At 51.9% G+C, this 27,178-nt stretch overlaps 2 protein-coding genes and 1 long non-coding RNA gene across 4 annotated transcripts in view; 2 read left to right on the forward strand and 1 right to left on the reverse strand.

Moving 5' to 3' along the window:
* The window catches only part of Slc13a3 (solute carrier family 13 member 3), a 65,271-nt gene extending 47,097 nt beyond the window's left edge, over positions 1-18,174 (forward strand). Inside the window, exons 10-13 of the mRNA XM_021638162.2 lie at positions 3,756-3,868; positions 12,111-12,272; positions 14,802-14,939; positions 16,660-18,174. Of these exons, the coding sequence (XP_021493837.1) occupies positions 3,756-3,868; positions 12,111-12,272; positions 14,802-14,939; positions 16,660-16,836 (590 nt within the window). The 3' untranslated portion in view covers positions 16,837-18,174. The remainder of the gene's footprint in view (positions 1-3,755; positions 3,869-12,110; positions 12,273-14,801; positions 14,940-16,659) is intronic.
* Positions 18,175-18,588: 414 nt separating this feature from the next.
* On the reverse strand, positions 18,589-21,162 carry LOC132653740 (uncharacterized). The gene is made up of 4 exons (XR_009591582.1): positions 21,089-21,162; positions 20,726-20,812; positions 19,058-19,078; positions 18,589-18,674 (listed from the first exon to the last, which is right to left on the reverse strand). It is a non-coding gene; the product is annotated as an uncharacterized LOC132653740 (long non-coding RNA).
* Positions 21,163-22,110: 948 nt separating this feature from the next.
* Positions 22,111-26,913, forward strand: Ocstamp (osteoclast stimulatory transmembrane protein). 2 transcript variants are annotated; one of them, XR_009591583.1, is made up of 3 exons: positions 22,111-22,613; positions 24,304-25,985; positions 26,134-26,243. XR_009591583.1 is itself a non-coding variant. In XM_021638675.2 (3 exons), exons 1-3 carry the CDS (start codon positions 22,570-22,572, stop codon positions 26,539-26,541), a joined length of 1,452 nt encoding a protein of 483 aa, XP_021494350.1. In that variant the 5' UTR covers positions 22,112-22,569; the 3' UTR covers positions 26,542-26,913. The 2 variants fall into 2 exon arrangements, 1 of the variants encoding a protein (XP_021494350.1); XM_021638675.2 differs by having other exon boundaries at positions 22,112-22,613; positions 24,304-25,303; positions 26,134-26,913.
* The last annotated feature ends 265 nt before the right edge of the window (positions 26,914-27,178 follow it).

Below are 27,178 nucleotides of genomic sequence, written 5' to 3' on the forward strand. Positions count from 1 at the left end.
AAGACGGTCAGTGAGGTTTCTTAGAAGAAGAAGAAGCCTCATGGTCTCCCTCCCGTCAGCCTCTCTCTCCACTCAGGCTCTCCCTCCCCTCAGCCTCTCCCTTCCCTCAACCTCTCTCTCCCCTCAGGCTCTCCCTCCCCTCAGGCTCTCCCTCCCCTCAGGCTCTCCCTCTCTCAGAGCTTCTCTCTTCTCAGAGTCTGCTTCTTGTGTCTCTGCTTTGAAGGCTCAGCCTCTTCCCTGGGCCTCCCTCCTGGGTACATCTGCTTTCCCCCAGGTCCACTTTGCATCTTCTCCCTGCTGTGTCTTCTCAGGACCCAGGCTATTCCTTCCCCACCTGTATTTTGTAGCACACAGTCATGCCCTTTGGAGTCTTCCTTGTACTTCTGTCTCTAGCCCTCATCCATGCTTCCAGACTAAGGGCCTTGTTGCTGTGGCCTGTTCGTACTTGGGCAGTCTCTCCCAGGAGCCCTCTTGTAGCAACGTGGACCCCTGACCAGTCTTTGACCTGACAGCCCTTAGTCTAGGATCTGTCCCCTATATTCTGCACTGTGGAGAGGTATGTTGACACAGAGGACTACTACCCCACTGTCATTCCACCTTGCTTTGTGGCCTCCACTAAGGCCCCCACATTTTCTGGGCCTGGCTTCCAGTTACACACGCAGGGGTCCTGTGGACCTTGCCTCTGGCATTGGTCATTTGGTAGATCTGGCTTGCAAAGTCTAATGCCTCTAGAGACAACATCTAGGTTCAGCTTAGTGGCCGCAAGAAAGTGCAGCTCACAGGACTGTCCTCTCACATCTTTGGAACAATTGACAGCTTCCACACCATAAGGACTCAGCAGCAGAGGGCAAATTCATTACTTTTCTCCCTACTGTGACCAAATATTTAACAAGAAGCCTATTGGAAAAGGTTTGATGGTTTTAATCATCTGGAATCACCTGGCGAGAGAGTTGCAATGGAGGACCGTCTGATCGTATTCATTGGTTTCGGAAGATCCAGTTTTAAAGTGAATAGAACCATTTTCTGGGTTTTAGTCCTGAACTGTTAAGGATTAGAGAGAGAGCAAGCTGCGCAGTGTGCATGAATGCATGCATCCTCCGCTCTTCTCTGCGGATGTGCTTGGCATCCTGTAACCTGGAATCATAGGCTGAGCAAAGCCTTTCTCCCCTCAGATGCTTTCTGTCAGGTTGTTTTAGCACAGCAAGAGAATGAAACCAGATTGCTTTGTCCCACTTTGAGGGGAAACAGTCTGTCATGGCAGGGGAAGGCATGGCGGCAGGATCTGGAGGGGGCTGGTCACGTTGCATCCCCAGTCAGGAAGCAGAGAGAGATGAAGATGGTGCTCAGCTTCCCATTTTTATATTCAGTCTCAAACCCTGCCCCATGGGATGGTAGGGTTTGCCCACACTCAGGGCAGCTCTTTCCTCTTTAGTTAAACCTCTCTGGAAACACCCTCACAGACATACCCAAAGGTGTGTTGCCATGGTGATCCTAAAACCAACCAAGCTGACAATAAGATTACTTACTCATCACAGAATAAGTTGTTATTATGTGATGGTAAGACAGGATAAATTCTGTGGTGGTAAGACAGAATACATTGTTATTCTGTGATGGTAAGAGCTCCATCCCTGGACATGTAATGGCCTGTACATACTTGTACCTGGCAATTCTGCTTTGCCACCATACACAAAAACGGAACTAGTTTCCGTTCAATTTTTCTGACTTTTCTCTCAAGAAAAGCAATGAATCTAGATTTCTGTGTGGAATCTTTCCTAGTTAAACATTGCTGAATAATTCAAATTGCAGCACCAACACACGGGGCCAGAACAGTAGTGTGAAGTCATTCAGTGTGATCAGTCAGGTCCATGGAGTCACTGTGTCCCCTCTGCAGTGGGCTGTCAGCCTGGGGTTTCTGGAATTTGTGTGGGGGCAGGAAAGGGGACTCCGTGCATGGCCACCCTTGGCCTACCAGTTGGCTGACACAGACATGACTGAGGCAACACTTTCTAGTGTTCCTCCACGGAGTAGGAACCATGGAGCCCCGGCAGGGGCCACTGGGTTTCTACAGGAAGAAGGCACCTGATGAAGATCACAGACCTGATTAAAAAGAGATACCCTGGTCCCACCAACTGCCTTCCCTTCGTGGCTCTGATAGGCCTTTCTTTAATCGTCAGTCAGAATTGGTCCAGGACCTACATGGCTAGGCACTGTGCTGTGGTTGATAAGAAGATGTTGGTGATGGCAATGGTGACGGTGATGGTGATGACAATGATAATGATGACAAGGATAACGCTTACTTCCTGCCCAGCCTTCAGATGTTTGCCTGGCTTACTCAGCTGCATCATTCAGAGCTCTGCCCAAATGCCACCTCCTGGGAGAAGCCCTCCCCCTCTCCGTGTTCTGTTGAAATCCCTACCTGCTGTAGGGTGTGGCTAAGGGCAGGGCTTTTCCTTTCCCAGAAGCCCCTCACTATACAATCCAGGTCCTCTCCCCCCCTTTCTCTTTTCCCACTTTCTCCCCTTCCTGCTCTCCCTATCCCTTCCCCCCACCCCGGGGATACACTCCTTCTCCTGCACTGCTCCTATTAAGCCTGCATTTATACAGTATAGCTTCTCACCATGAGCTCATTTCGTTTTATTTAATCAATCGTGTTCTATCACGTATTTGATTCTTCCTTATAAAACATGGTGTTTCCCAACACTGAGATGTATTTATTTATTACCTGTCTCCCCTGGGGGATGTTCGTTCACTCTCCGAAGAAAGAGTTGATCTCCATAGACTTTCTGTGTCTGTGCTGTTGAGAAGAGCATTAACCACAAGGTGGACATGTAGAATACAGGGGTCAGACGAAGAACCAGGGCTCGCTGTGGGCTGAGCTCCTCTCACTCCTGAGCCCCCTCTCGCAGATGAGGAAACCAAGACTCACAGAGGTGGACTCACTGGCCCACGGCACCCACCTTAAAAAGAACATATTAACTTGGTGCCTCAAGTCTGGCTGTCCCCTGCCTTTGTTTTTGCACTGCAGTTTGTTCCCAAGCACAGTTCCAGCCTGAAGAGCCCAGCCCATCTCCCTCCAACTCCAGGGGCACTGTTTGCTGCCCACCTACCCCCAGCGAAACCGCTGCTGTCCGGTGCCACTTTCCAGGAAACGGTAGTCACCCCACAATGCCAGGGGCTCAAGAACCCTGGAGTCTATTTTTCCCAGTTTCCTTCCTCTTTTTGCTCTTTGTTTTTGAGAATGAGCTTTCTAAACCAAAAGGTCAAATCCACCACTTCCGGGTCCACAGTCTCCATAGACTCTGGGCCCCGCAGCACCCATGCCTCCTGGGCTACAGTCCGGGACACAGAAAGCTGCACAGAGAGACCTACTCTGTCACTGGAGAATGGGCATTCAAAACCAAAATGCCAAAACCCCTTCTCCTGGGTCCACAGTCCCCACATTCAAACTCAGAGAAAAGGCTTTTCTCTTGTAAATGAGGATAAAAATAGCCCTTAGCCAGAAAGGCTGGTGAGACATTTGAACAGTGTCCTGGCTTTCGGAGAGCCTGGGTCCAGAATATTCTTAACTATAAGAGCCTTGAAATTGATTTTCATTCTGATGGGGGTGAAGGGGGCTTCTCCCTAAAGCCACAGCACAGATCTTAGAAGTAGACTTGGCTTCCTGGGGTCCCTGAAAATTCCCACAAAAATGAGGGTTGCTATCCTCCCTCCAGCTAAGCAGCCCTGAGCTAGACTGGGTCCCTTTCTCTACCTAGCTCCCAACTCGGAGACTGAGCCCCTGCTGAGCTGGAAGAAAGCCCAGGAGACTGTGCCCTGGAATATCATCCTTCTCCTGGGAGGCGGCTTCGCCATGGCCAAAGGCTGCGAGGTGAGAGCTGGGGTGACTTGGGGGCAGTGGACCAGAGGAAGGAGGACTGTGGCCTGGGAGGGGCAGGGGGCTGCAGGGAGGGAGGGGAAGGCTGTTGGGCATTCGGAGCAGAGGCTCTGGCCAGGGAGGAGCAGCTGCTGTGGGCACAGAAAGAACACAGACTTCGCCTGGAAGGAGGGGCCCCTGTGGCAAGGGAGGAGTCAGGGAAGAATCGTGGGTGGGGCCACTGCGGCAAGGGAGGAACCAGAGAAAAATGGAGGCCGTAGGCTTGGGAAGACTGAGGACTGTAAAGGGAAGGGCGAGGACTAGCACTGGAGGCAGGGATGCTGCAGGCCCAGGATCTGTGAAGACCCAGGAAAAGTGGTGTTTTGGGCCTGCTGTTGAGTAGACCTGGAGTTATACATGGGCCTGGAAAGTGTGACCAGTCTCCTAGCCTGGGAGCAAGTGAGGAGGACAGCCAGGCCCTGTTACCCAGGTTAGGACAAGTCTTGATTGTAGCCTGTTAATCTGCGTGCAGTGCCTGGCAGTGTAGAAAGAGAGGCATGAGTTCTGGTGCAGCCCCAGGGGTCCCACAACGGGTGTGTGCCAAGGCTAGCCCTAGCATTGGGGTGACACAGAGTGCATGCGTCACTCTGCTTCTGACGTATGACCCTAGGGAGACCTCCCCACAAACCTCTGAGGCAGATGCTGCTGTTACCCCATTCAGTGCAACAAAGCCAGAACTACAGAGAGTAGAGAGAACTGCCCAAGGTCACACAGCTGTGACGCTGGGATTCAAATCCAGGCAGTCTGACTCCAAAGCCTGTGGCCCTGACCCCAGGGACAGGAGTGCTAGATTTTGATGGCCATTCTATAAATGCCATTATGTGAAACCCAAATGTGCGAGGAAAAAGACCGTCAATTCCATGACGGTCTGATTGAAGCAAACTTTATTTTCGAGGGGTACCTGGGACTGTCCCTCTACCCCAGCTGTCTCACCATGGGTCAAGATTTCAGAGAGCAGCCCCTTACTAGCTTTTTGAGGTCCCTTTTATGGGAAAGGGGAGTCACACATCAAGGCGTAGGTGGCCAAGGGTATTGATCAAGGTAGCTTGAAAACAAGCTTTTGAAAGGCAAAGGGTGACCATGGGTCCCTGAGTTCAGCAAGGCAAAGGGTGGTCATCCATCACGGGGTCACAAGTTCAGTGCAGGTAGAAAAACATGTTTTGCCGGTTACTAGGTTTAGAAATAGAAACTCATTCTTGTAAGGCTTGGACACTTAATAACAATGTATAACAATGTGGCCCTTTAATGACCATGTAGCTCCTGGTCTGGTTTCACAGTTCCTACCACCCTGAGTTCAGAGGCTGGCTGGCACCTGGCTAGGTACCAACCAGGCAGGGACGCTCCAGCTGCCTGTTCACCTGTGAGGTCAGGGTGAGCCAGCCCTGACACCCGCAGTGCAGCTGAGGCACTGTCTCATGTAATCGTGACTCCCGGCCCTAAGATGGAAGTAGTATTTTACGGGTCGGGAAAGTGTGGCAGTGGATAATTAAATCTCCAGGAGCTCCGCATAAGAGCAGGGACCCAAACTGAACTTGGTTCTGAAGTCGAGAAGCCATACGGCACCCGCTAGAGAACTTGGATGCAGGGCTGAGGTGCATTCCAAGCAGTGCCTCATCCTCTTCACTACAAACCCCTGACTCAATGCTGCTGTCCTAGCCCCGCCCACTCCATTCCAACCCACGCTGTTGAGGCAGGATCTCACACGGCCAAGTCTGGCATCAGACTTGCTACCTAGCCAACGATGACCTTGAACTCCTAATCCTCGCACCTCCTGCCTCTGCCTCCCAAAATCTGGGATTACAGGCACGTGCCACCGTGGCTGTCTTAAGCAGTAATGGGGATCAAACCAGGGCATCAAGCAACTGAGGTATATGCTTAACTGCTGTCCCCATTTTAAAGATGCAAATCCTGCTTGCTCAGCTAGGGGAAGGCAGCACCAAGAGATCCCGGGGCCAGGCACTTGAGAATCAACTCCATCTTAGGCAATCAAAGCCATAGTCAGCTAAGGATGTCTCTGAAAGAAGGAAGGCTGTGCCTTCTTACATGGTGTATCTGGGAAGGCTTGCCGGAGGAAGTAGCATGTTGTCCACTTTAGAGGGTCAGGCCATGCAGAGGGACTAGACTGTCTCTACTAGAACCACAGATTCTTCTTGTGTGTGACCTTAGTCAAGTTACTAAATCTTCTGGGTCTCAATTTTCCCATCTGTAGAACGGGAATGACAGGGCAGCCACCTTCTGGAGTTGTCACAATAGTGTTATAAAATGAGACAGTACTTAGGACACAGCCCCCAGTGTGGCTGGCTATTTGGACATTAAAGGTCCAGGGGAAGATAATGGGGAGTCTTGGGCCTGCACAGTTCAGTGGCCTAGGTGCCTTTTGCTACAGTGACTGGCGCAGCCTGGCCCTGGGGCAGGGGCTGCTGGAGACCCTGTACCCCAAAGCATTCCTCAGGCTGGGGGATTGGTGGAGGGGCACTGGCTTGGGGCTGGGATGCAGGGCCGTAGTGCAATGATGGGAGGCCAGCGCTGGGCAGTCGGCCAGGGTTTCCATTCAGTGAGGCCTTTGTCTACTAGCTGCCCCTCACCCCAGCCTCTGTCCCCAGGCGGCATAATCTGGCCCAGTAGCCACCAGGAAGCTTGTGACACCTCTTTGCTTCTGGATCCTGTCCAGGGCCTTCACAGGCCACCCAAGGCTTGGGGATCTCTGGCTGGAACATAGGTGGGGCCTGGGCATGTGGCTTCCCTAGAAGCCATAACAGGGCTGCCTCAGACTGCCTGCTGCAGAGCACACATTAGAAACCCCATATACCTCAGTGCTGGCCATTGCCATGAGCACACAGAACCTCACAGCGGCCACGGCTGCTGGCAGGCGGCTGTCTTGTGTCTGGTTGTGTGCTGGTGCCTTCTTGCGTGTAAATCACATCTTAAGTACAAAACCACCAAGCTCCAGGAGCTTGAGGTTAAGTCAGAGGCTATGAGTCCCAGAGGCAGGCAGGGGTGTGTGCTGCTGCCGTCGTCAGCTGCTTTCCACTGGAAATTGCAACCGTTTTTTATATATGACCTGCTAATGGCCAAGACCCAGAGTCTAAGCTCAGAACCTGTCTTTCAGCTCTATTCTAGTCAGGCTTGCTATTGCTGCTGAAACACCATGGCCAAAGCAACTTGAGGAGGAAAGGGTTTATTTCAGCTCATTCTTCCAGGAAACAGTCCATCCCTGAGGGAAGTCAGGACAGGAACTCAAACAGGGCAGGAACCTGCAGGCAGGAGCTGATGCAGAGACCACGGAGGGATGCTGCTTACTGACTTGCTCCCCATGGCTTGCTCAGCCTGCTTTCTTATAGAACCCAGGAGCACCAGCCCAGGGATGACATCACCTACAATGGGCTAAGTCCTCCCCATCCATCACTAATTAGGAAAATGCCCTACAGCATGGAGGCAACTTGTGTCCGTTGACATGAAACTAGCTAGCAGAAGCTCATTGTGCCTCAGTTTCTCCAACCATAAAATGGGAAACAATGCACCATCCACTTTATGCATGGTCATGGAAATTATATTGATATTAGCAAAGGGAATATCTAACATGGAGGGAAACACTAAAAAATAATCTAAAAAAAACCCTCAAAAATAACAAATTCTTTTCTGTGCTTATAGATAGGGATCGCCATTTTTACATGGCCCCATTTAAGCTTCACAGTCGCTTAAAGAAACAGAGGAACAGAACCGTTGGTGGCTTCTCTGAGGTCACAGAGCTCTAAAGTGCGGCAATGGTTAAATGCTCACACTACAGCCTTCCCTTTCCTCAAACTTGCTTTGTCTCTCCTAAGAATTAGTTCACTGAGCTGAGTCTACTGTGTTTTATGAGGCCTTTAGAGAGATTTCCCAGGGCCCCAGTGTTACATTCTTGGGGCCTTGATTAGGTTTGTTTTCTCTGCCACTTAAAGAATTAAAAGGTGGGGGGGGAGGGGAAGGGGGAGCGTGGGGGTGATGATCTAGAGCCACAAGTAGAAGCCGGGAAAATCTCAAACACAGCTGACAGTAGCAGATGGAATTAGCGGTTAAAAGAAGATTTTTGTTTTGGTTTGTTTTTAGGGGTGAGGAAACACTCCTGTGCGTGCACACACACACACACAGAGAGAGAGAGAGAGAGAGAGAGAGAGAGAGAGAGAGAGAGAAAGGGAGAGAGTGAGAAAGCCAGACAAACAGACAGAGACAGAGGGAGACAGATACACAGAGAGAAGAACGCTGCAGATCAAGAACATAGCTTGAGGGGCTAAAAGCCAGCCTCTCCATGAAGGTTAGGGTTTTAAGGGTCTGTGAGGATCAAACCCCTCCCCAATTGAGGGTTGATCAGTTTGGGAAAAAAAAAAACAAAACAGGGAGGCCAACAACCCCACCCCTTTGAGGTAAGCACATCCTAGTCCGGCTTTGAACTTGTCAGACTGGTCCATTCTCAAGAGGGGGCTACTATCAAGAGATAAAGTCTCCAAGACTTTTTGCTTCAAGCTGTGGGACCTTTTTGTCTCAGGTCAGAAGGGTGAGGAAGAAGTGGGAAGCTTGCCTCTGTGGCCCTTCTGCCTGTCTGTCTGCCTGTCTGTTCTGCTCCTAGTCCCTCACCGGGACTAGGTTTTGGATTTTGAACATTGACTTGAACCGTCCTTAAGAAACATGGCTCCACTATGGAGTGAGGAGAGCAAGGAGAGAGGATCTAGCTGAAGAAAAGAGGGGAAAGAGAGACACCACCTGGATGCTCAGTCTTCCTCCATCTTCTTTTGCAAAACATCGTTAAGAGAAATGCCAGCCTTGGGTCTGCTGGTTGCCTTTGGGGGTCTCTAGGGAACAGTCAGACAGCCACTGTGTCAGTCAGCTGAGTTCCCCCATAGGCATCTGGCTAGTGACAGCCAGCCACATAGCACTCACGGTGCCCAGACATTTTAGGTCAGCTGCTTTTCTCCTCATGACATCTGCTTGACAGAAAAGGAAACTGAGGCATAGGGAAAGTGAAGGGTTAGCTGGGAAGCACACTTAGCCCAGTTACTCTCACTCCCTTAGCTCTGCCCAGGCTGCCTCTGGTGCTGCTGGTCTCTGGCCTCCCTGGGGGATTTTGGGGGCTGTGTTTCTAAGGCAACCAAGCCCATGATTCCTCAGGGACCTGAAAAGGACTGGGGGAAATCCCTTTAGTGTCCCCAGAAGAAACTCAGCGAGCTGAGAGGACGAAGACTCCCTTCATTGAGGACCCCAAGTCAAGGCACTGGGAGGCTGGCTAGAGGCCCCTCCCCCCAGAGGCCAGGCCACAGGAAGCTCTTGATTGGCCAGTTGCCTGGTCATTAACAGTCTCTCTCAGCAGTACATCGTGCCAGACCATGGCTTGAGGGAGCCCCAGCTACTCAGTAGCAGCGAAGGTCTGGCTCAGCCTCTCACAGAGCTCTGCAGATCGCAGAAAACGCCTTAACGCTATGAGGACTTTCCCGGGTGAACTATGTCTAAGCTGTCGTTTGTTTTTGTTTTGATTTTCATTCTTTGGTTTTGGTTTATTAGCATAGAGACCCTTGCAGCCCTGGCTGGCTTGAAACTTGTTCTGTAGCCACGGCTGCCCCCGAACTCCTGATCATCCTGTTTTCTACTTCCCCAAGTTCTGGGATTAAAGGTATAAACCACCTCACCCTACCAGCTTCTTAAGCTCTTATTACTCAGGCCCTCAAAGTAACTGCTAAGGTAAACCAGAGAACTGAATGTGCTGTTCTCTCTGGACAACAGCCGCTGTGCCCCAAAATCTATCAAGAAATCTTCTAAAGCCAGATATGGTGACACACGCATGCAACCCCGGCTACTCAGGAGACCGAGGTAGGGAGAGGAAAAGTTACAGGGTAGCCTGGGCTAATGAGTGAGTTCAGGGCTAGCCTGGACAATTCAGTCCCAGAGTGAAGAGCAAAGGGTGGCCTGGGGGTAGAGCTCAGTGGTGGAGCGCTTTCCTTACATGTGAGAAGTCCTGGGTTCAGTAGCCAATACCACAAAGGCAAATAGATTGATTAGTAAGAAATATAACTTTAGAATGAGCAGCGAGTGTTTCACTCAACATGAGGAGAAGATGTCAAGCACCTCTGACAGATGATGTGCTCGCGACCTGAGGGTGTGGGGTCGTTACTGGGCGGCGGCAGGCAGGCATTTACTTTGCAGGGCTTGAGGCTCATTCAGCTCTGCCTTGGACCAGCCCCCAAAGCTGCTACAACTCTCTTACCTTTCTCAGGAAGAGCCCTAGGCTGGCTGCACTGTTATTTAGGCCTGCCTGAGCGGCCGCCAGCTTGGAGGTCTTAGGAAGGCTGGCCTGGACCAGTGTTGGAAGATCTATCCGGTGGTGGGAGGTGGTGTATGCGTAATGCTCTGTTAAACAAGGTGGTCTCCCGAAGAGGGTACCCCGGTAACTGTGGGTAACTGTGTAGCATTGGTCAGAGAAGTCTAGGGAGCCTTCCTGTCCTTCCAAGCCCTGGAAACTATGGCCCACTTTGAACATTGATTTTCTTTTTATTTGTTTATTTTTTAAATATTTTTAATTTATTTAACTTTTTTTATTTTATGTGCATTAGTGTGAAGGTGTCAGATCCCTTGGAATTATAGACAGTTGTGAGTTGCCATGCACGTGCTGGGAATTGAACCGGGGTCCTTTGGAAGAGCAGGCAGTGTTCCTAAACACTGAGCCATCTCTCCAGCCCCGAACATTGATCTTCCTTTGTTTTGCTTGTTTGCTTGGGACAGTATCAAGCTGGCCTGGTATCGATGTGTTGGCAGGGGATCCTCTTTCCTCCGACTCCCGTGTATTGGCATTACAGGTGTGAACCACCACACCAGGTGGGCATTGCTCTTAATTAAGAGTCAAGTGACAGGGGCTGGAAAGATGACGCAGTAGTTAAGGGCACCGGCTGCTCTTCCAGAGCACCCGGGTTCAATTCCCAGCACCTACATGGGAGCTCACAGTTGTCTGTAACTCTAGTTTCAGGGGATCCGACATCCTTACCCCGACATACATATGGGCAAAACACCAATGGACATAAAATAAGTAAATCATTTAAAAAAAAAAAAAGAGTCAAGTGGCAGATCAGCTGCTCCAGAGGAAGGTGGAAACTGTAGGCAACTTTCTAGAAGTTCGTATGAATTTAGGTAGGTATCTCTGTCACTGCTATGAGGCCATGGGCAAGGTCACAAATATTTTTTTCTCTTCAGTGAAACAGGGACGGGATGGTAGGGAGGAGCCTGAAGATGGCAGCAGGTGCCCAGCCTTGATAATGGTGACTCTTATGACGGTGACTAATGATACCATGTTAATATTGGTTTCTTGGTTAACTGTCATTGTGGTAAAAATCCCCGAGGGCGGCTCATAAATCTGTCATTACTCACATTGTGTCACATTTGATATATCAGACACACCCTGTCCCTGTTTCCTTTCCTGTTGGTGTGATCAAAATACCCCCAACAACAGCAACTTAAGTGACAATAGGTTTATCTCTATTCACGATTCCGGGTTATAGTCCGTCATAGCAGGGAAGTCAAGGCAGGAGCATAAGGGAGGAGGTCAGATTCCACCCATAACCGGAAGAAGGGAATAAGGAATGAATGCATGCTTGTGCTCAGCTTGCTCTCCCCACTCTTACATAATCTATGACCCAAGCCCGAGGAATGGCCCTGCCCCTAGTGAGCTGAGCCTTCCCACCTGGAGGGACATAATTAAGACAATCCCTTACATACTTGCCCACAGGCCAGCTTGATGGAGAGAGTCCCTGGTTGAACTCCCTTCCCAGGTGGTTCTAAAATGGGTCAAGTGGGCAATTTAAACTAACCATTACCTATGTTTTATATTACCAATAGTAGATGAGATATAGATTTTATACATGTTAATGTGTCCTCATGTAGCCATGTGGTAATAATACGTAATCTTTTATGGAAGAAAGAGCAGGAATTTTAAGTGGTAACCATTACTGGAGAAATAAGACCCTAGCCATATGAGTCTGTTTGGTTCCCTCTCCCACTCAAGCTGGAACTTTGGGCACTGGGCCCAAATGGAAACAGAGACTCTGCTTTCTAATCAAATAGATCTTGGGGGTCCCAGCGGTCTGTAGGGGACCCTGTAGAGGCAGAGGAACTGCACTGGTTGCTGCCTGTAAAGGGTGGGACTGGGGAATGGCACTGAGGGCTTCTCTGCCCACAGGAGTCAGGGCTGTCAGCGTGGATCGGTGGGCAGCTGCACCCCCTGGAGCACGTGCCCCCAGTGCTGGCCGTGCTCCTCATCACCGTGGTCATCGCCTTCTTCACAGAGTTCGCCAGCAACACAGCCACCATCATCATCTTCCTGCCCGTCCTGGCAGAGCTGGTGAGGATCCCCATGGGACAAAGTGAAGGGACACCTCTGGCCCAGCTCCCAACTCAGGGACACCAGTACAGAGCTTCCCTGGGGCTCCAGCTGCCCTGCTTGCTTCCAGAATGCAGAGGGGAACTTGAACCACGGAGCCCATTCACAAATGGCAGGGGCTTCTTTCGTAAAGGAACACCTAAGTGGGGTAATTCTCAAAGAGCAGTGGGTCCCTTTGTGGGAGAATTAACCCATGGGGACACGCTGTGTTGCTTAGGGAGAGAAACGATTTGTGTTACACGGAAACTCTTGAGTCTCCAGACCAGCACAGGGGAAAGTCCAGCCACAGCACGGTTGCCTCCTGTGTCAGTCCAAGAATGTTCTGCAAGGAGGGTTGCCCTGCACATTGTGGGGTCTCAGAGCACTCCCCATCTTCCACCCACCAGAGGCCAGAAGCACCCTGTAACAGTGCCAATCCAAGACGTCACCAGACACTGCCAAGAGTTCTCCAGGGGAGGACAGGCCCCATCCTGTTGAGATCCTCTGCTCTAAGAGGCACCAATTTCAGATGGGCTGGGCTGGGCTGGGAGAGGTCAGGATGCTTTATCCAGAACCCTCCTTTGCTAGGCAAGATCCAGCAAACCTTCCTGTCAGTTTCCACCTCACCCCAACTATTCCCAGGGCATAGAAAGATATAGAAAGTCCTGCAGTCTATGATGGATTCAGCAAAAGTCCTGAGGAAACCAGGAAGAAGAAGGAAACAAAACAAAACAAAACAAAACAAAACAGGGGAAAGTTAGCCGGTATGCAGGGGTAGGGGGGCAATGCTTGGCTAAGATCCAGCCAGGACTAGCTAAGGGCACAAGCTGCCAACAGCATGTTAGGATTTAAAAGGTAGCCAGATCTGATGGTGAATGCCTTTAATCCCAGCACTTGGGAGGCAGAGGCAGGCAGATCTCTATGAGCTCAAGGCTAGCCTGGTCTACAAACTGAGTGCCAGGATGGAGGCTACATAGGGAAACCCTGTCTCAGAAATATAAAGGGGGGCCAGGGTGGATGTTAGGAAACTATCGATTTAGTTTTATGTTTAAGCAGATTGAAGAAAAGCGAGGCATAGCACACCATTCATAGAGTCCAAAGCTGATAAAATGAAACAGTGTTAGCAGTGAAGTACCCACATTTGGAGAGGGAGTGCTTTATCTCCTTATCTCTTTGTTTATTTTGTTTCTGTTTTTAATGGAGTTGACACTGTATCAGCCTCAGACGTACATGTGTCCTTTCTTTTTTAACCCCTGAAACAGATTCCATTGTAAATGGAAGCTGTAAATGGCTAGTGTTTAAGCTCTGTCCTAATGAACAGGCAGACATTTCCAGAAAGCTGTAAATGGTCAGAGTGTTTAAGCACTGTGCTAACAGACAGGCAGACATTTCCAGAAAGCTGCAGATGGTTATTACAGTGTTTCAGCTCTGTCTTAGTGGACAGGCAGACATTTCCAGAAAGCTGCAGGTGGTTATTACAGTGTTTCAGCTCCATCTTAGTGGACAGGCAGAGATTTCCAGAAAGCTATCCCCAGTAGTCCTTGCCTTATGTAAACAGGCCGCTAACATCAAGACAAGGTTCATTCCAGAGTTCCTAGGTGAAAGAGCATGAACATTGGAAAGTGCTGAATGCAAGCAAACTGCCCTCCGCAGGGGCAGCCAGGAGTCCTCAGGTCCCTGCCGAGTGGGGCTAGATGAATCAGATCCTGTCCTGGAGGCTGGGGTACCTGGTAACAGGTGCAGATGGGGATACTGTGAGGCAGTATAAAGGAGGAGAGGGAGCCTGTAACTGGCTGTTCTGGAAAAAATACCAATGAAGGATATTTAAATATGGCTTCCCCTCAAAATAAAAATACTTATAGACTGGGGACGATGCTTGATCCTTCCTAGAAAGTGCCTATACTTTGGGTTGCAGAAATTCCCTCTAGGGGATTCCAGAGATACAGTCGGCTTGGAGGGTAGATAGACCTGGGAGCAAGTCACACTGGACTCCGTTAGAGGAACATGGCAGCGCTTGCCAAGGAGATCCCCACTTGCTCTTTCAACTCCAGCCAGACCCTGACCAAAAGTGCCTCAAAGCGACCAGGATGGCATAGCTGAGGGCAGGGCCAAGCCTGGTTATGTGAGCCTTGGTTCTCAGCCTATGGCCCTGGGCCAGGTGTACCCAGGGCTCCTGGGAATGTATGAGAGGTACAGTCCCCCTCAGACCTCTGGATCTTACTCTGGAGGAGCTGGGACCACAGGCTCCCTCCTGTGGGGGGGGAGGGTTCTCAGTAAGTTTCCTTGTCTACTCCCTGGTAAAATGAAGTATGGCCCTGTTGGCATTGACCTTTAGAAGGTTCTTCCGTTCCTCTAAAGCTGCATGTCATGTGTTTATGTGTCTGTCTCCATTTCTGACCCTGTCGCTCCTCTCACGTGTCTCTACTGTTCTCTGTCACTCTGACAGTCTCTGTATTGTTAAGTCTCTCTTTCCAATGGCCTCAGTTTCTTACTGAGACTTCTTCTGGCCAGGCCATCAGACTGCACGTGCACCCCCTATACCTGATGATTCCAGGCACGGTCGGCTGCTCCTATGCCTTCATGCTGCCAGTCTCGACACCCCCCAACTCTATTGCCTTCTCCACTGGACACTTGCTGGTCAAAGACATGGTAAGTATGGGCCTTCTCAGCTGTGGCTTGGCAAGAGGAGGGGTGGGTGATGGCCAGACACAGCCAACATCGCCAGGCTGTTCCATGCCCCAACTGTATCCTCCCACTGAGACAGTCCTCCTTCTCCTCCTTTTTCTCTCTTCCTCTCCTCCCCTCCCTCCTTCTCCTTTCCTAAAGGGGTCACCACCCACAGGTTGAGAACCACTGCTTTATGCTCCACTTTCTTCTCTGCCTTTTCTTCCTCCTCTTCTTCTTTCTCCTCTTGCTCCTATTCTGCCTCTTCATGATCTTCCTCCTTCTTTTTCTCTTCTTCCTCTTCCTCTATCCATAGCCACCACCACCATGCATCCTCAGCTCACACAGCTAAGGACAATCTACCGAAGCAGACATAAGAGCCCAACAGGATAAATGGGGGCAGATCGAGAGTAAGGAAGAGGCAAGGGAAAGAAGTTCTCCAGGACTCTTTCCCTGGTTGGGTTTGCTCAGTGTAATCTGTGGTCCAGCCACTGGGGGGCAGCAGTGCAGGAGAGGCCTCGCCTGCCTCCTGGGAGAATACTTTCTGAGGCCGGAGACCAGAGGGAAGACTATGCCTTATGCGTTAAAAATAATGTGAATCTCAGAATTGCTAAGTGAAAAAAAAAATGATACAAGATGCTCGAAAGAGAATGATGGTGTGGGCAAGATGACTCCTCTGTGAAGGTGATTCGCCAGCCTTGCAAGGTGCCTCCTCCATGGTGTGGGGGTGGGGGTTGGGGTGGGACTGTCCAGGCAGAGAGCCCAGCCCATGCAAAGGCCTGAAGTGGGGAAATGGGCTCATTCCATGTCACCAGATACACAGGGCCAGGGACTGCTGGGGCTGGGTGGGTTCCAAGAGAATCAGGTTCTTAGATGTAGGGTCTGGGTCCCAGGAAGCAGGCCCAGAGCAATTGAGACGTCTCACTTTGTGACCCTTGCTGGCCTTCAACTTGCAGCTGTCAAAGCAAAAACAGCCCTCACCTCAACGAGGGGAAGAGATGGTTTATTCTGGAGCCAAATGTGAGTGAGCATGGCCCAGAGACAGCATGTTTCATCAAGCTTCATAGTAACACAAAGTCACAAATCAAGGTGCTTTGAAAATATGTTGGTAGAAACATCAGATAGACAGGTTATTAAAAAAAATAGCTGTAAGCCCAGCTTCTTGGAAGGCAGAGGCAAGAGGATCAGGAGTTCAAGGCCTACCTCGGGGACATGGTGAATTTGAGGCCAGCCTAGGTTACCTGAGACCCTGTCTCAAAAGGAGAATTTCCTTAACCGAATCTCCAACGTGTGTGTACTTGCACATGTGTAGGTACGTGTGTGCACGTGTGCCTGTGTGTGCATATGAACGTGTGTGTACCTATGTCTACACATGTGTGCTGAGTGTGGGGAGAGGCATAATGATCAAATAAGGCTATTGGACAAGGCTTGCCTTTCTCTGTCCCAAAGAGGAGTTGGTAACCTTTTTGACATGGTCTTTGTGCTTAATGGGCATAACCCATGACCACTCCGTAGCCAGGGGCCTGGCACCTAGAGACCCTCCATGCAGTGGGGAGGTCACCCAGCCTGGGGGCCAGCTGGGTCTTGGAAGCATCTGTAGTCTATCTTTATGGCTGACTGTAGTACTGCCAGCTGTGGGGCGAGCCACCATTTTTCATCTGCTTTGAGGGCCTGTGTTGCTCAGCTCGCTTGGTCTCCACTGCAGGTGCGGACTGGCCTCCTGATGAACCTGATGGGCGTCCTGCTGCTCAGCCTGGCCATGAACACCTGGGCACAGACCATCTTCCAGCTGGGCACCTTCCCAGACTGGGCCAACTCCCACTCTGCCAACACCACCGCACTGCCACCCACCTTGACCAACAGCACAGTTCAAACCCTCTGAGCCCCGCTGGGGGACTTCCATTTGGGCTGGGCCTTCCTTCCCCGAGGGCTGTTGCTGTCACTTGCTGCTAGGACCCTGCAAGCTGATCAAGCATTTTCTTTTCTGTAATCTGATAGCAGGCAGCAAGCAAGGATGGCCTCCAGTGGTCCACGTGGGCCACAGGCTCACTGTCTGTGGTACCTTCTCTTTCTTTCTCATGCATTTCAAAGCCAGCTATCTCCTGCATCTACTGCCTGTGGAACAGGCTTTTTTTTTTTTTTTCTTCTTCTTCACTGAGCTGGTCTGTGGTCAGGGTGCAGGAAAGTCCATTTCAGCCACAAGAAACAAAGCTGAAATGGCATTTGTTTTGCACACCTAGGGGAGGGGGCTATCCATGCTATGGCTGCCACTTTAAGTCTCTGTAAATATCGCCACTCTGCTGGGAAGGGCCTTTCTGGGTTCTGCCCTTTCTGCTTAGCCATCTCCCTTGTAGCCACCCAGCAGCCAGAGGCTGGCTTCCATTCCCTGAGGCAGGTGGAGAACATGGGTACTCCAGGAGTCTCTGCTTCTTCCAAAGCTTCCCACAGAGCACACCACAGGGGTCTGAGAAACCCCTGCTCACTCATCTACCCAAGATGCTTGGGCTTCTCTTTTTCTCACCGGATTCTCTTGGGCCCTAACTCTAGGCTAGTCCTGATGGGCCCCCATCATCCTTCTAGCCCTTGGCGGAGGCTCCATGGCTGCAGCCCCTTAGCTGTTTCTTACCCCCACAGCTGGGTTTGGCCTCCCTACTCCCAACCCACGTGGTCAATATTTGCAGTCTCTGGGGGTGAGAGAAAAATCTGAAGGTCGGTGGAGACCTCGGAGAAAACCAGGGCAAAGTGTCTCAGGCGGGAAGTATGCTGTGATGCATTGTGCAGACGGAGACCCCGGGACAGCCTTCCAACAGAGGCTGGAGCCGGGAAGTGGACAGTTGCTGTCCTTCTTCCCAGAACAAGCCTCTGGCACCCTGTGAGTGGCACAGTGTGGGACAGCGGCATCTTGGAACTCTGCTGACACCGGGCGTGGAGCCTTCACTTCCTCCCGAGGACGGACAGCCCACGGACGGACGCTCTCCGACACAGCAGAAGTGACTCAGAGTGTTTTCCCAGAGCTGGGGTGGAGGGGGCCTGAGCAGGAGGTGGCACTGGAAGACTGAATCAGCTTCAGAACCCTCCTGGGGCTGGATGGCGGTGTCCCTCAGGGGGCAGGGACAGGCCGCACGCAGAGACGCCCACCGCCTCGCGACCACAGCTCTCGTGATTTCTGATACTGCTGATCAAAAATGCTCTCAAATAAAGAATGTTGGTCAATACTGGACATGATGACTCTCAGCCTTTCAGAATGAAACCCCAGATTCCTGGTCGGGACTTCTGCAAAACTGACCCTGAGCACACTCACACTTCCTTAGCTCTCTGGATGTAGTGGTGCTCGTTTTCCTGTCTATTCCGCTCCTCACCCTGTACAGTATAAACAACAAAAGCCATTCTCAGGCTCCCTGATTGAACTCAGAGGTCTGGACCAGGTTTCCATAGTTAGTGCTCAGTAGATTCTTGATCCATGAACAGACAGACTGCAGGCTTGAACATGCCCTTTTTTCTTTATTCTTCCTCGTGGTCCATTCAGCAGGCGCCTAGCCTGCGGTGTGCTGCTTCAAATGCAGTAGAAGGACCAGGCAGTGGGATAGTAAATGGGTACAATGTCAACCACCATTTAATTGGCCACATGATGAACTGACTCAGGCCGTGGGTTTTGGGTGGGCTCCTCTGAGGAGGTGGCATTAGGCTGAAGCCAAACACAATGGCTGGACCCTCAGAGCCCTGTGGAAAGGAGAGTATGGGTGTGGTGGGGAGTTTGGAGGGGGTGAAGAGCGTGGAACAATGATATCAGGTTCTGGGCTATCAACTGGGTCTTGGACGTCCAGCTTCTGTCCCTTCTAGCTGGTGGCAGCTATCCTCACCTCTCCGGGGACTGTCACTGGTCCCCTTTTCTGATTGCCTGTGCATTCTCAGCAAAAGAGACCTGAGGGAAGAGGACAGGGCCCTGACTAGGCACTCACCATGGTGGTGTGGGGACTGGGGAGACTGAGTCACAGGAAATACACTGGGGCTCCTCTGGAGCCTAACAGGAGTGCCAAAGGTCAGAAAGGAGAAACAAGCCAATCCCAGCCCTGTTTGTCATCCGAAGATGCCCATTAACCTACCTCAGCAAATGCGGCCTCTCACTGAAGGGAAAACAGAAAGAAGACATGTTTTGGGGGTGGACTCACAGCTGTGGAGACTTGGTGATCCCACACTTTGGGGGGGGCTGGGGGCTGCGGGAGTGGCAAGCTGGGAGTGCAGAAAGAACGGCAGCTGGGCTCAAAAGACCCCCACCCCGCTGCAAACCACTCCATCCCGTTCTGTTCAGGCCTTCCCGTCGCTGATTAAAGCAGGCCCACCTTTATTCCGAGGGCCGCCTTTTTTACTCCAAGTCCCTGACCTACATGCTAATCAACCAAAAACACCCTCGCAGAAACATCCAGAATAAACCGACCCGCCACTGGCATCATGGCTTGGCCAAGTTGGCAACGTTCAATCTCACACGTCCCACCAATAGAAACACAAGAGTGCTTCCATGTGGCCTTGCTGGGTCACTCTGGGGCACAGGATAAGGAGGGGAAGCGGGGTCTGGAAGGAACAAAGCCCACAGTCAGGCTGCATGGTTCTCCCTGGCAAAGCTGTCCCCCAGCCCCACAGCAGTGCCTGCCAAGGCTTTCTTCTCTCTCCCTCCCTTTGTTTCCAGCTAGACACTTGTCACCAGACTTCAGTGTCAGGAATCTGGGGCCCTGTTTCTCTTGGGAAACAAAACGGCCAGCTGGGTGTGGCGGTACCTGCTTGGCATCCCAGGGCTTGGTAGACTGAAGCAGGACAATCAGGAGTTACGCATGACGGGGTAGCCTGGGCTACACAGTGAGATCCTGACTCCAGATAAAAACAAATGAACTAGCAGAGACAATTAGGAGTTGGGTGGCTCTTGCGGGAGCCGTACTATGAACACACTCCCACTCACCCCCCAGCCCCACCTAGCCCAAATATCCCACCCTGGCTCTCTGATTTCCACTCAGCCACTTTCCCGGCCTTTGAAGAATTATGACCTCGTAGCCCCACAGTCAGAGCTTGGAGGTCTGTCCCAGCCCCAGTGGTCACAGGCTCTGGCTGCCCACAGCACCTCCTGAAGTGCTAGAGGTGGTGACCATTTGCCCACCTAACATTTGGGCCATGGCATGAATGACTCTCCTCAGGCACTTGCAGTGACTCAAAAATCAATATAAATTATCCTGTCGTGCTAATTGTGCATTTCTTATACATTAAGCAGGTTGTATCTGGGATATAGTCAATAAAACAAATATTTTGTTAAAATGGATTTCAGAGTGGGCAAGGTGGCTTAGTTTGTAAAGGTGCTTGCTGCCAAGTTTGCTGGCCCTAAGATCAGTCCCTAGGACACACATGGTAGAGGGAAAAAACTAACTCTTTAGATTGTCCTCTGACTCACACTTACACACACACACACACAAATAAATGTTAAAATGGTTTTCAGTTTTAATGTCATTACTAGAAACTTCTATGACTCCTGCTGGCCGCTCCCATTCTGTTTCTGTTAGGTTATCTGTGCTAAGATGTGTGTGCAGGGGGCTGGAGAGATGGCTCAGTGGCTAAGAGCACTGGCTGTTCTTCCTAGAGGACTTGGGTTCAAATCCCAGTGCCCACATGGCCGTCTGTAACTCCAGTTCCAGGGCATCTGATACCCTCACCATACATGCAGGCAAAACACTCAATGCACATAAAAAATAAAAATAAGTAAATCTTTTGCCAGGTTCGGTGGCACATACCTGTAATCCCAGCACTAGGGGAAGCAGACCAAGGCCAGCCTGGTCTACAAAGGTTGTCCAGGACAGCCAAGGCTACACAGAGAAACCCTGCATAAAAAAAAAAAAAAGGTCTACCCACGTTCATGTGTTTTTGAGTGCACTAATGCGAGTGTCTGTAGAGGCCAGCAACGACCCTCAGCACCTGCCCAGCTAACCTCAAGGAACCTTGAGATGCCCTTCAGCCAGGCTAGCAGGCCAGCAAGCTCCAGGAACCCAGTTTCCACCTCCCCAGATTTGGGACTAGGAGTACATGCCATTTTTTTTATTCCCATGGGTTCTTGGGCTAGGGCTCAGGTCCTCATACCTGCACAGCAAATACCTTACCGCTTGAGCCATCCCCACAGCCTAAACAGATGAGGTTTTAGCCATCTCTGCGCTCTCAGCCACCTTCTCACCCCTATGCTGAAAACCACAAGAACACTAACACCCTGTGGCCCTGGGAACAGCTGAAGACTCCCACTTCCTCTCTGTCTCGTGGCTCTGATTACTTCTAGATTAAAGTCCCACCCCCACCCCCAGCCCAGCCCTGTTGATTTCCAATGACTCAGGAGCCCTTCAGGATGCTGTGGGCCTTGAGACCAGGTCAGCCTTTGTCTGAGCAGAGGTGACTGCCCTCTTGTGCCAAGAGAACCCAAAAATATCTCCTGCCCTTTTCCTCCCCAAGCCCTGTGTTCCAACTCTCCTTCAGCCACCTGAGGCCTCCCCAAATGGCCTCTGCCGCCCAACTAGCTACAGAGCTGGGCAAAGGCTGGTCATGTTTTATGGGATGTAGTTCTAAGTCCTGATGAGACCCAAGCCAGGGGGGAGGGGAGGAAGTGGATTAGGGAGTGGCAGGGAGGACATCAGGCCTGAGCAGCCAGGTCTGAGCATCCTAGAGCCCACTCAGGCAAGGCTAGAACTCAGGTTGGAGGAGCTCACGGCATGAGCTCCTTTATGTACTGCCTGCTGAAAGCTTTGTGTGCATTTCTAAGCCCATCAGGTAGGTGCTTTGCTCTCTTATATTGGAAGGACTTAGAGACCTCAGAGAGGAACAGTGCCTTACCCAAGATCACACAGCACAGTAGAGCGAAAGTCTTCATTTGCATTTAGCTCTGTTGCCTCTAGCCCAGGGCCCCTACAGAGGCCAGCTGAATGGCAGAGCTGTCCCTATGAAGGTTCCTGGCTTCCTGGAGGGGCTCACAGCCCTCTGAGGGTCTGCTGAAGGTGTCTCACTCAATTATGTACTATGTGAAGTCACTTCCCCATAGCCAGCAGAATGTCCTTATAAGGGAAAGTGGCTGGCAAGTTGAATCCCATCAGCTGCGCCCCAAGGCTGAGGAGGCCTCTTAAGGACCAAGTCCTGGAGGGCAATCACCACAAGGACATGCACAGTTATTGAGCACCTACTGGTTCCAATGCAGGCTGCATTTATTATTCCCTTTCTATGGCTTTACACCATGGCTAAGAACAGCACAGCGTGTCCCTTAGGGGGACTCCTGTGGGTTCCCATTCCCAGAGTCAGGGATTGGGAGGAGGGACAGGGGGAGAAGAGCATGGTTTCTCCAAACCCTGTGAAATAGGCTAATTCTACCTTCCTGCCCTCAGGATCACAGGCATTGCTTGGAAAATGTGTCTCCCTCCTCCCACGCCTGGCTACTCCTGACTGCCTTTCAGGAGAGGATGAGGCAGCAGGCCCAGGCCCCAGGAGGGTTTGATTAAAGACGGGAGGGAGGGAAGCAGAAGTGACAGGACTCTCCCATCCTCACACTTCCTCTCCACCTGCCGCGGCTGCCACAGCAGCTGTCTGAACACCGCTCTCAAAGACCATGAGGACCATCAGGAGAGCCACGGAACAGCTCATCAGGCTGGGGTAGGTCTGGGGATTGGGAGGCAAGGACCGCACGCAGGAGAAGCCCATTGAAATGGGCGTGAGCTCAAGCCTTCTCCTCACTAGCTGTAACCACCTGTGAACCCTCACCTTCCTAGGCCCTGGCTGTCTTCTTGTGGGGTGGGGATAATAGCAGCAGCACTAAGGCTGTGTGGGAACTGAAAGAGAGGCCCGTGCAGAGGGTGAGGTTCAGAGGGAGAGCCAGGCCACCCCCTGCTGCCGCTGGCTGAATGCCGGACACGGCTTCCAGTTCTTAAAACCATTTGGGCTAGCTGATACTACCGCAGCAGTTCCCTGTTCCAAAAATAATCATGCTGTGTGTAGAGTACTGTGTACCCTCACCCCTAAGGGTCCTCGGAGGCCAGGAAGGGGGCACAGGTGTCGAAGACTCCTGTGTGTGCACCTGTAGGGGACGCACTCGGGCATGCAGACACCCGAAGGCAGCGCATGTTCAGCTCCACCCAGCCATCTGCAGCACAGATGGCAGCGATAAGCCGATGTCCAGACTTCATAGCTGACCTCTGAATCCAGCCATTTTGTCGTCTCCCGTCTGCTGTAACGAGCATGAGCACCTAGGAAATCAGAGCTTATCTGCTCCCCTCACCGCTGGGCCTCCAATGCTGAGCTCACAGGGATAGCCGAATAAATATTAGTTGGGGCTGGGGAGATGGCTCTGTGAGGAGAGTGCCTACTGTACCTGCTCGAGGACCTGATTCGGATCCCCAGAATTCACGTGAAAGTAGCCAGGCATGAGAGAATGCACCTGCAATCCCAGAACTGGGGAGGTGGAGGCAGCTCCCTGGGGCTCACTGGCCAGCCAGCCCAGCCGAAGAGGTGAGCACCAGACCAGTGAGAGACCCTGTCTCAGAACAGGGTGGTGGAGGATCTGCGAGACATCCCAGTCAGGATAAAAGTGCCTGACACCAAGCCCGGCAACCTGAGTCAGTCCTTAAGACCCACATGATGGAAGGAGAGACACAGATCTGACTTCTACACACACACACTGGCATGCAAGCACCCACCCACGAAATAAAAAAATTAAGGTGGAGAATGAATGATGCTGACATGCAGGCAGAAATGTGTAATATATAATAAATAGATGGATAGACAGACAGACAAACAGATAGATAGATAGGTGTTTGTTTAATGACTAAGGCTGGTTGAAGAGAAAAGGTCCCCAAGAGATAGCCACCTAGGCCATCTCCTTGCCTGTAAGGGATGGAGGGGACACTGAGATCTGTAAAGAAGAATATGAATGGGACCAACAGTGAGGTACACACACACACACACACACACACACGGGTCAAATTGTGCCTCCTCACTCTTTCCTCTTCCTACATCCTCTATGTCAGCCATGCTCGTTCTCCCTCCACAGCTCAGCTGCTACTCCCCAGAGCATGTAACATGGCCTCAGTCCAGATACCTAGCCCCACATAGCCAAGTATGACACAGACACCGGGCTCCTGACTGACAACTCTGTCAAGCCTTCCTGGGGACTGTTTCCGCTTGTGTTGCCCCAGATGGATGGAGTTCCCTCTGATGGGTCTCTCTGGGAAGTGTGCCTGTTCCTGTGGCTGAGAGAGGGAGGGGTCTGCTGGCATCCTGGCTGGTGGGACAGAGGATAACCACTCCCTCCTGACACAGGGCCCCGCCCCCTATTTCCTGTGTGCAGGTGGAAGTTCTGGCGTCTGTCGATCTGCAACGCAGTGGTCCCGCTGCAGGCTGCCTGGACTGCCTTCTCTCAGCCTGTCCCAGCCAGCTGTAAGGAACTGCTGATCCAGCTTCTGTTATGCGCCTCCCTGGCCATTGTGGTCTCAGGCCTGGTTCATCACTGGCTGCTCTCTTTGCAGCTCTATCCTCTGGGACCCCCTGCCTCGGTGACAGCTGTCTGTGGTGTCCTGGTCTTCCTGAGTCTAGGCCTGGTGCCCCCCATCCGCTGCCTATTTGCACTCAGTGTGCCTACCCTGGGCTCCCAGCAGGGCCGCCGGCTGCTCCTGTCCTACAGCGTAGCCAACCTGGCCATTGCTGTGGTGCCAAACGTGTTAGCCAACGTGCAGGCAGCTGGGCGAGTGCTGAGCTGCGTCACCCAGGGCTCTTTGGAGAGTCTGCTGAACACTACTCACCAGCTGCACCAGGCAGCCAGGGAACTGGGCCCAGCCAGCCAAGCAGCCAGCCGGAGCCTGGCATTCGAGGCAGAGGGCAATGGCTCAGCCTTCCGCCTTCACACACACAGGGTCACTCAGCGGATCCTGGAGGACTTCTCTGGCCTGGAGGTCCTGGCTCAGGTGGCAATGGGGACTCAGCGGGTGATCACCGGCCTATTTATGCTGGGCCTCCTGGGCGAGGCGGCCTGGTACCTTCACTGCTACCTCACTGACCTGCGCTTCGACAATATCTATGCCACCCGGCAGCTGGTTCAGCAGCTGGCCCAGGCTGGTGCCACACATCTGCTGGCCTCCCCACCTCCCTGGCTGCTCCAAACAGCCCAGCCGAAGCTGTCGCAGGAGGAGTTGCTGAGCTGCCTCCTAAGGCTGGGGCTGCTGGCACTGTTCCTGGTGGCCACAGCTGTGGCAGTGGCCACAGACTACGGAGCCTTCCTCCTGGCACAGGCAGCTGTGGCCTGGGCTCAGAAGTTGCCCACTGTCCCCGTCACACTCACGGTCAAGTATGATGTAAGTGCCCGGAGGGGAGTGCTCTTGGAACATTCAGATGAGAGGGGTCTGGACTGGCTGGCCTCTGAGTCATCAGCTTTGGCTGCACCTAGGAGTCTGACAGACAGATGGCATGGAGGCCTAGGGGGACAAGAGACAGAGAAATGGAATACAGGAAGAGGCCAGGGCTAGGTACAGCCCCCAGTCACCCCCAGTGGCTGCTTCCTCCTGCTGGGCCCCATCTCCTGCCTTTTCACCTCCTTCCAACAATGCCTTTGTGTTGTAGACCCATCAATGAATTGAATCATTGGTTATTACAGGCCCCAGTGACCTAATTCTCCATGAAAACACTGTCCTGGGCATTTCTCGATCCCATCAAGTTGGCAAGACTATAAGCATTGATTGGTGGGGCTTTTGTTTGCTTTTTTGTTTGTTTTGTTTTGTTTTTTGACAGCAGGTTTTTACTATGTAGTTTTGAGTGACCTGGAATTCAAGAATGCAGAACAGGCTGGCCTCGATCACAGAGATCCACCTGCCTCTGCCTCCTGAGCGAGCCAGCACTCCTGGTATACACAGCGATTGGGTGGAACCGAAGGCTTCCGGCATTCTGCCCTTGGCTCTCCAAGGAGAGTCACTTTACCCTCGGAGCCATAGATCCATCCTCAACTTTTACTAGCTTTCTCTAAACACACTTTATTTAAAGGTAATAAGAATAACAGGTCAGACTTGTGTGGTGCAGCTTTAATGGCTACTGAGTCACAGTTCCTCCTCCCTCAATCCATTTTGTAGGCGGCAGAGTTAGGGAAGGGCCTGATGGCTCCTCTGGCTCAACCCTTTTCTCGTTTTTGAAGGTATCGTATAAGGTTCTGGACTTCATCCTCTTCGTCCTCAACCAGCCTCCGGTGGAGACCACGTTTGCCTCGGCACAGCGCTCCTTCCAGTGGGAGCTGCGCTTCACGTCCCAGGATTGTCGCCTGCCGAAGGCTCAGCCGCCCAGAGTCAGGGAAGCGCTGGGCGCGGGCGCCCTGCAGCTGTTAGCGGGCGCCGCCTTGGTGCTCCAGGCCTACGCCTGGCGCCTGCGGCACGCCATCGCCGCCTCCTTCTTCCCGGCCCAGGAGGCCAGGAGGCTTAGCCACTTGCAGGGCCGGCTCCAAAGGAGACATGACCGGAATGAAAACCTGGACAGACAGGCCTGCATCGGGGGGCGCCTGGGAACCCAGGGATGCCAGTCAGGGGGCCAGGGCTCTGAGATCCCTTGACCTCTCTCCGGCCTCCATGTGATCTTGGGTGGGTCGTTACACATCTCGGGGGGCCTCGCTTTCCTTATCTACGTAACGATCGTGCAGGGGAACAGTGACCTGCTTTTCACGTGGGATGTGCATGAAATCATGGCGAGTGGAAGGCCTGGGGGAGTAGGGATGCAGTGAAGAGTCGCGGAAGTTGGGGAGGACCAGGACCGCTCAGTTCCTTCCGGCTAGATGGAGATTGCCCGGTAACATCCTCGTGCGGCTTCTGCCTGTGGATTAATTCAGCTCCCCACTGACTTAGAAGCTTCTGAATCCTCAGAATGTATGTTAATCTGAAAGTCTGATCTCCTAAACAACTATATTTATTAAATATAAGAAGTGGTTTGACTGTTTCCGGCTCCTTTGGAGCCTTCCCATCTAGACTCGTTAAGCTTAGCAAATAAAAACACAAGACACCCTGCTCAATTTTGAATTTCAGAGAAGGGACAGACGCCTGGCCTCTGGTTAGCCATGTGTGGCCTTTAGTTTCCCATAGTAAAATAACAACTACAACAATAAAATAACAAACTGTAAGTCCTTGATTGACTTTCAAGAATAGAGCATCAGGCAACGCTCCATTCAGTAAAACAGAATCAACTGTTCTTTAAGA

The sequence above is a fragment of the Meriones unguiculatus genome, chromosome 4, assembly GCF_030254825.1.
Source record: "Meriones unguiculatus strain TT.TT164.6M chromosome 4, Bangor_MerUng_6.1, whole genome shotgun sequence".
NCBI lineage: Eukaryota > Metazoa > Chordata > Mammalia > Rodentia > Muridae > Meriones > Meriones unguiculatus.

Excerpts from the sequence above, each read along its gene's own strand:
- Ocstamp (XM_021638675.2), top strand. The coding sequence starts at position 22,570 with ATGAGGACCATCAGGAGAGCCACGGAACAGCTCATCAGGCTGGG. Across the intron at positions 22,614-24,303 it reads GAACAGCTCATCAGGCTGGG|GTGGAAGTTCTGGCGTCTGT; the intron begins GTAGGTCTGGGG and ends TCCTGTGTGCAG. Across the intron at positions 25,304-26,133 it reads CACTCACGGTCAAGTATGAT|GTATCGTATAAGGTTCTGGA; the intron begins GTAAGTGCCCGG and ends TCGTTTTTGAAG.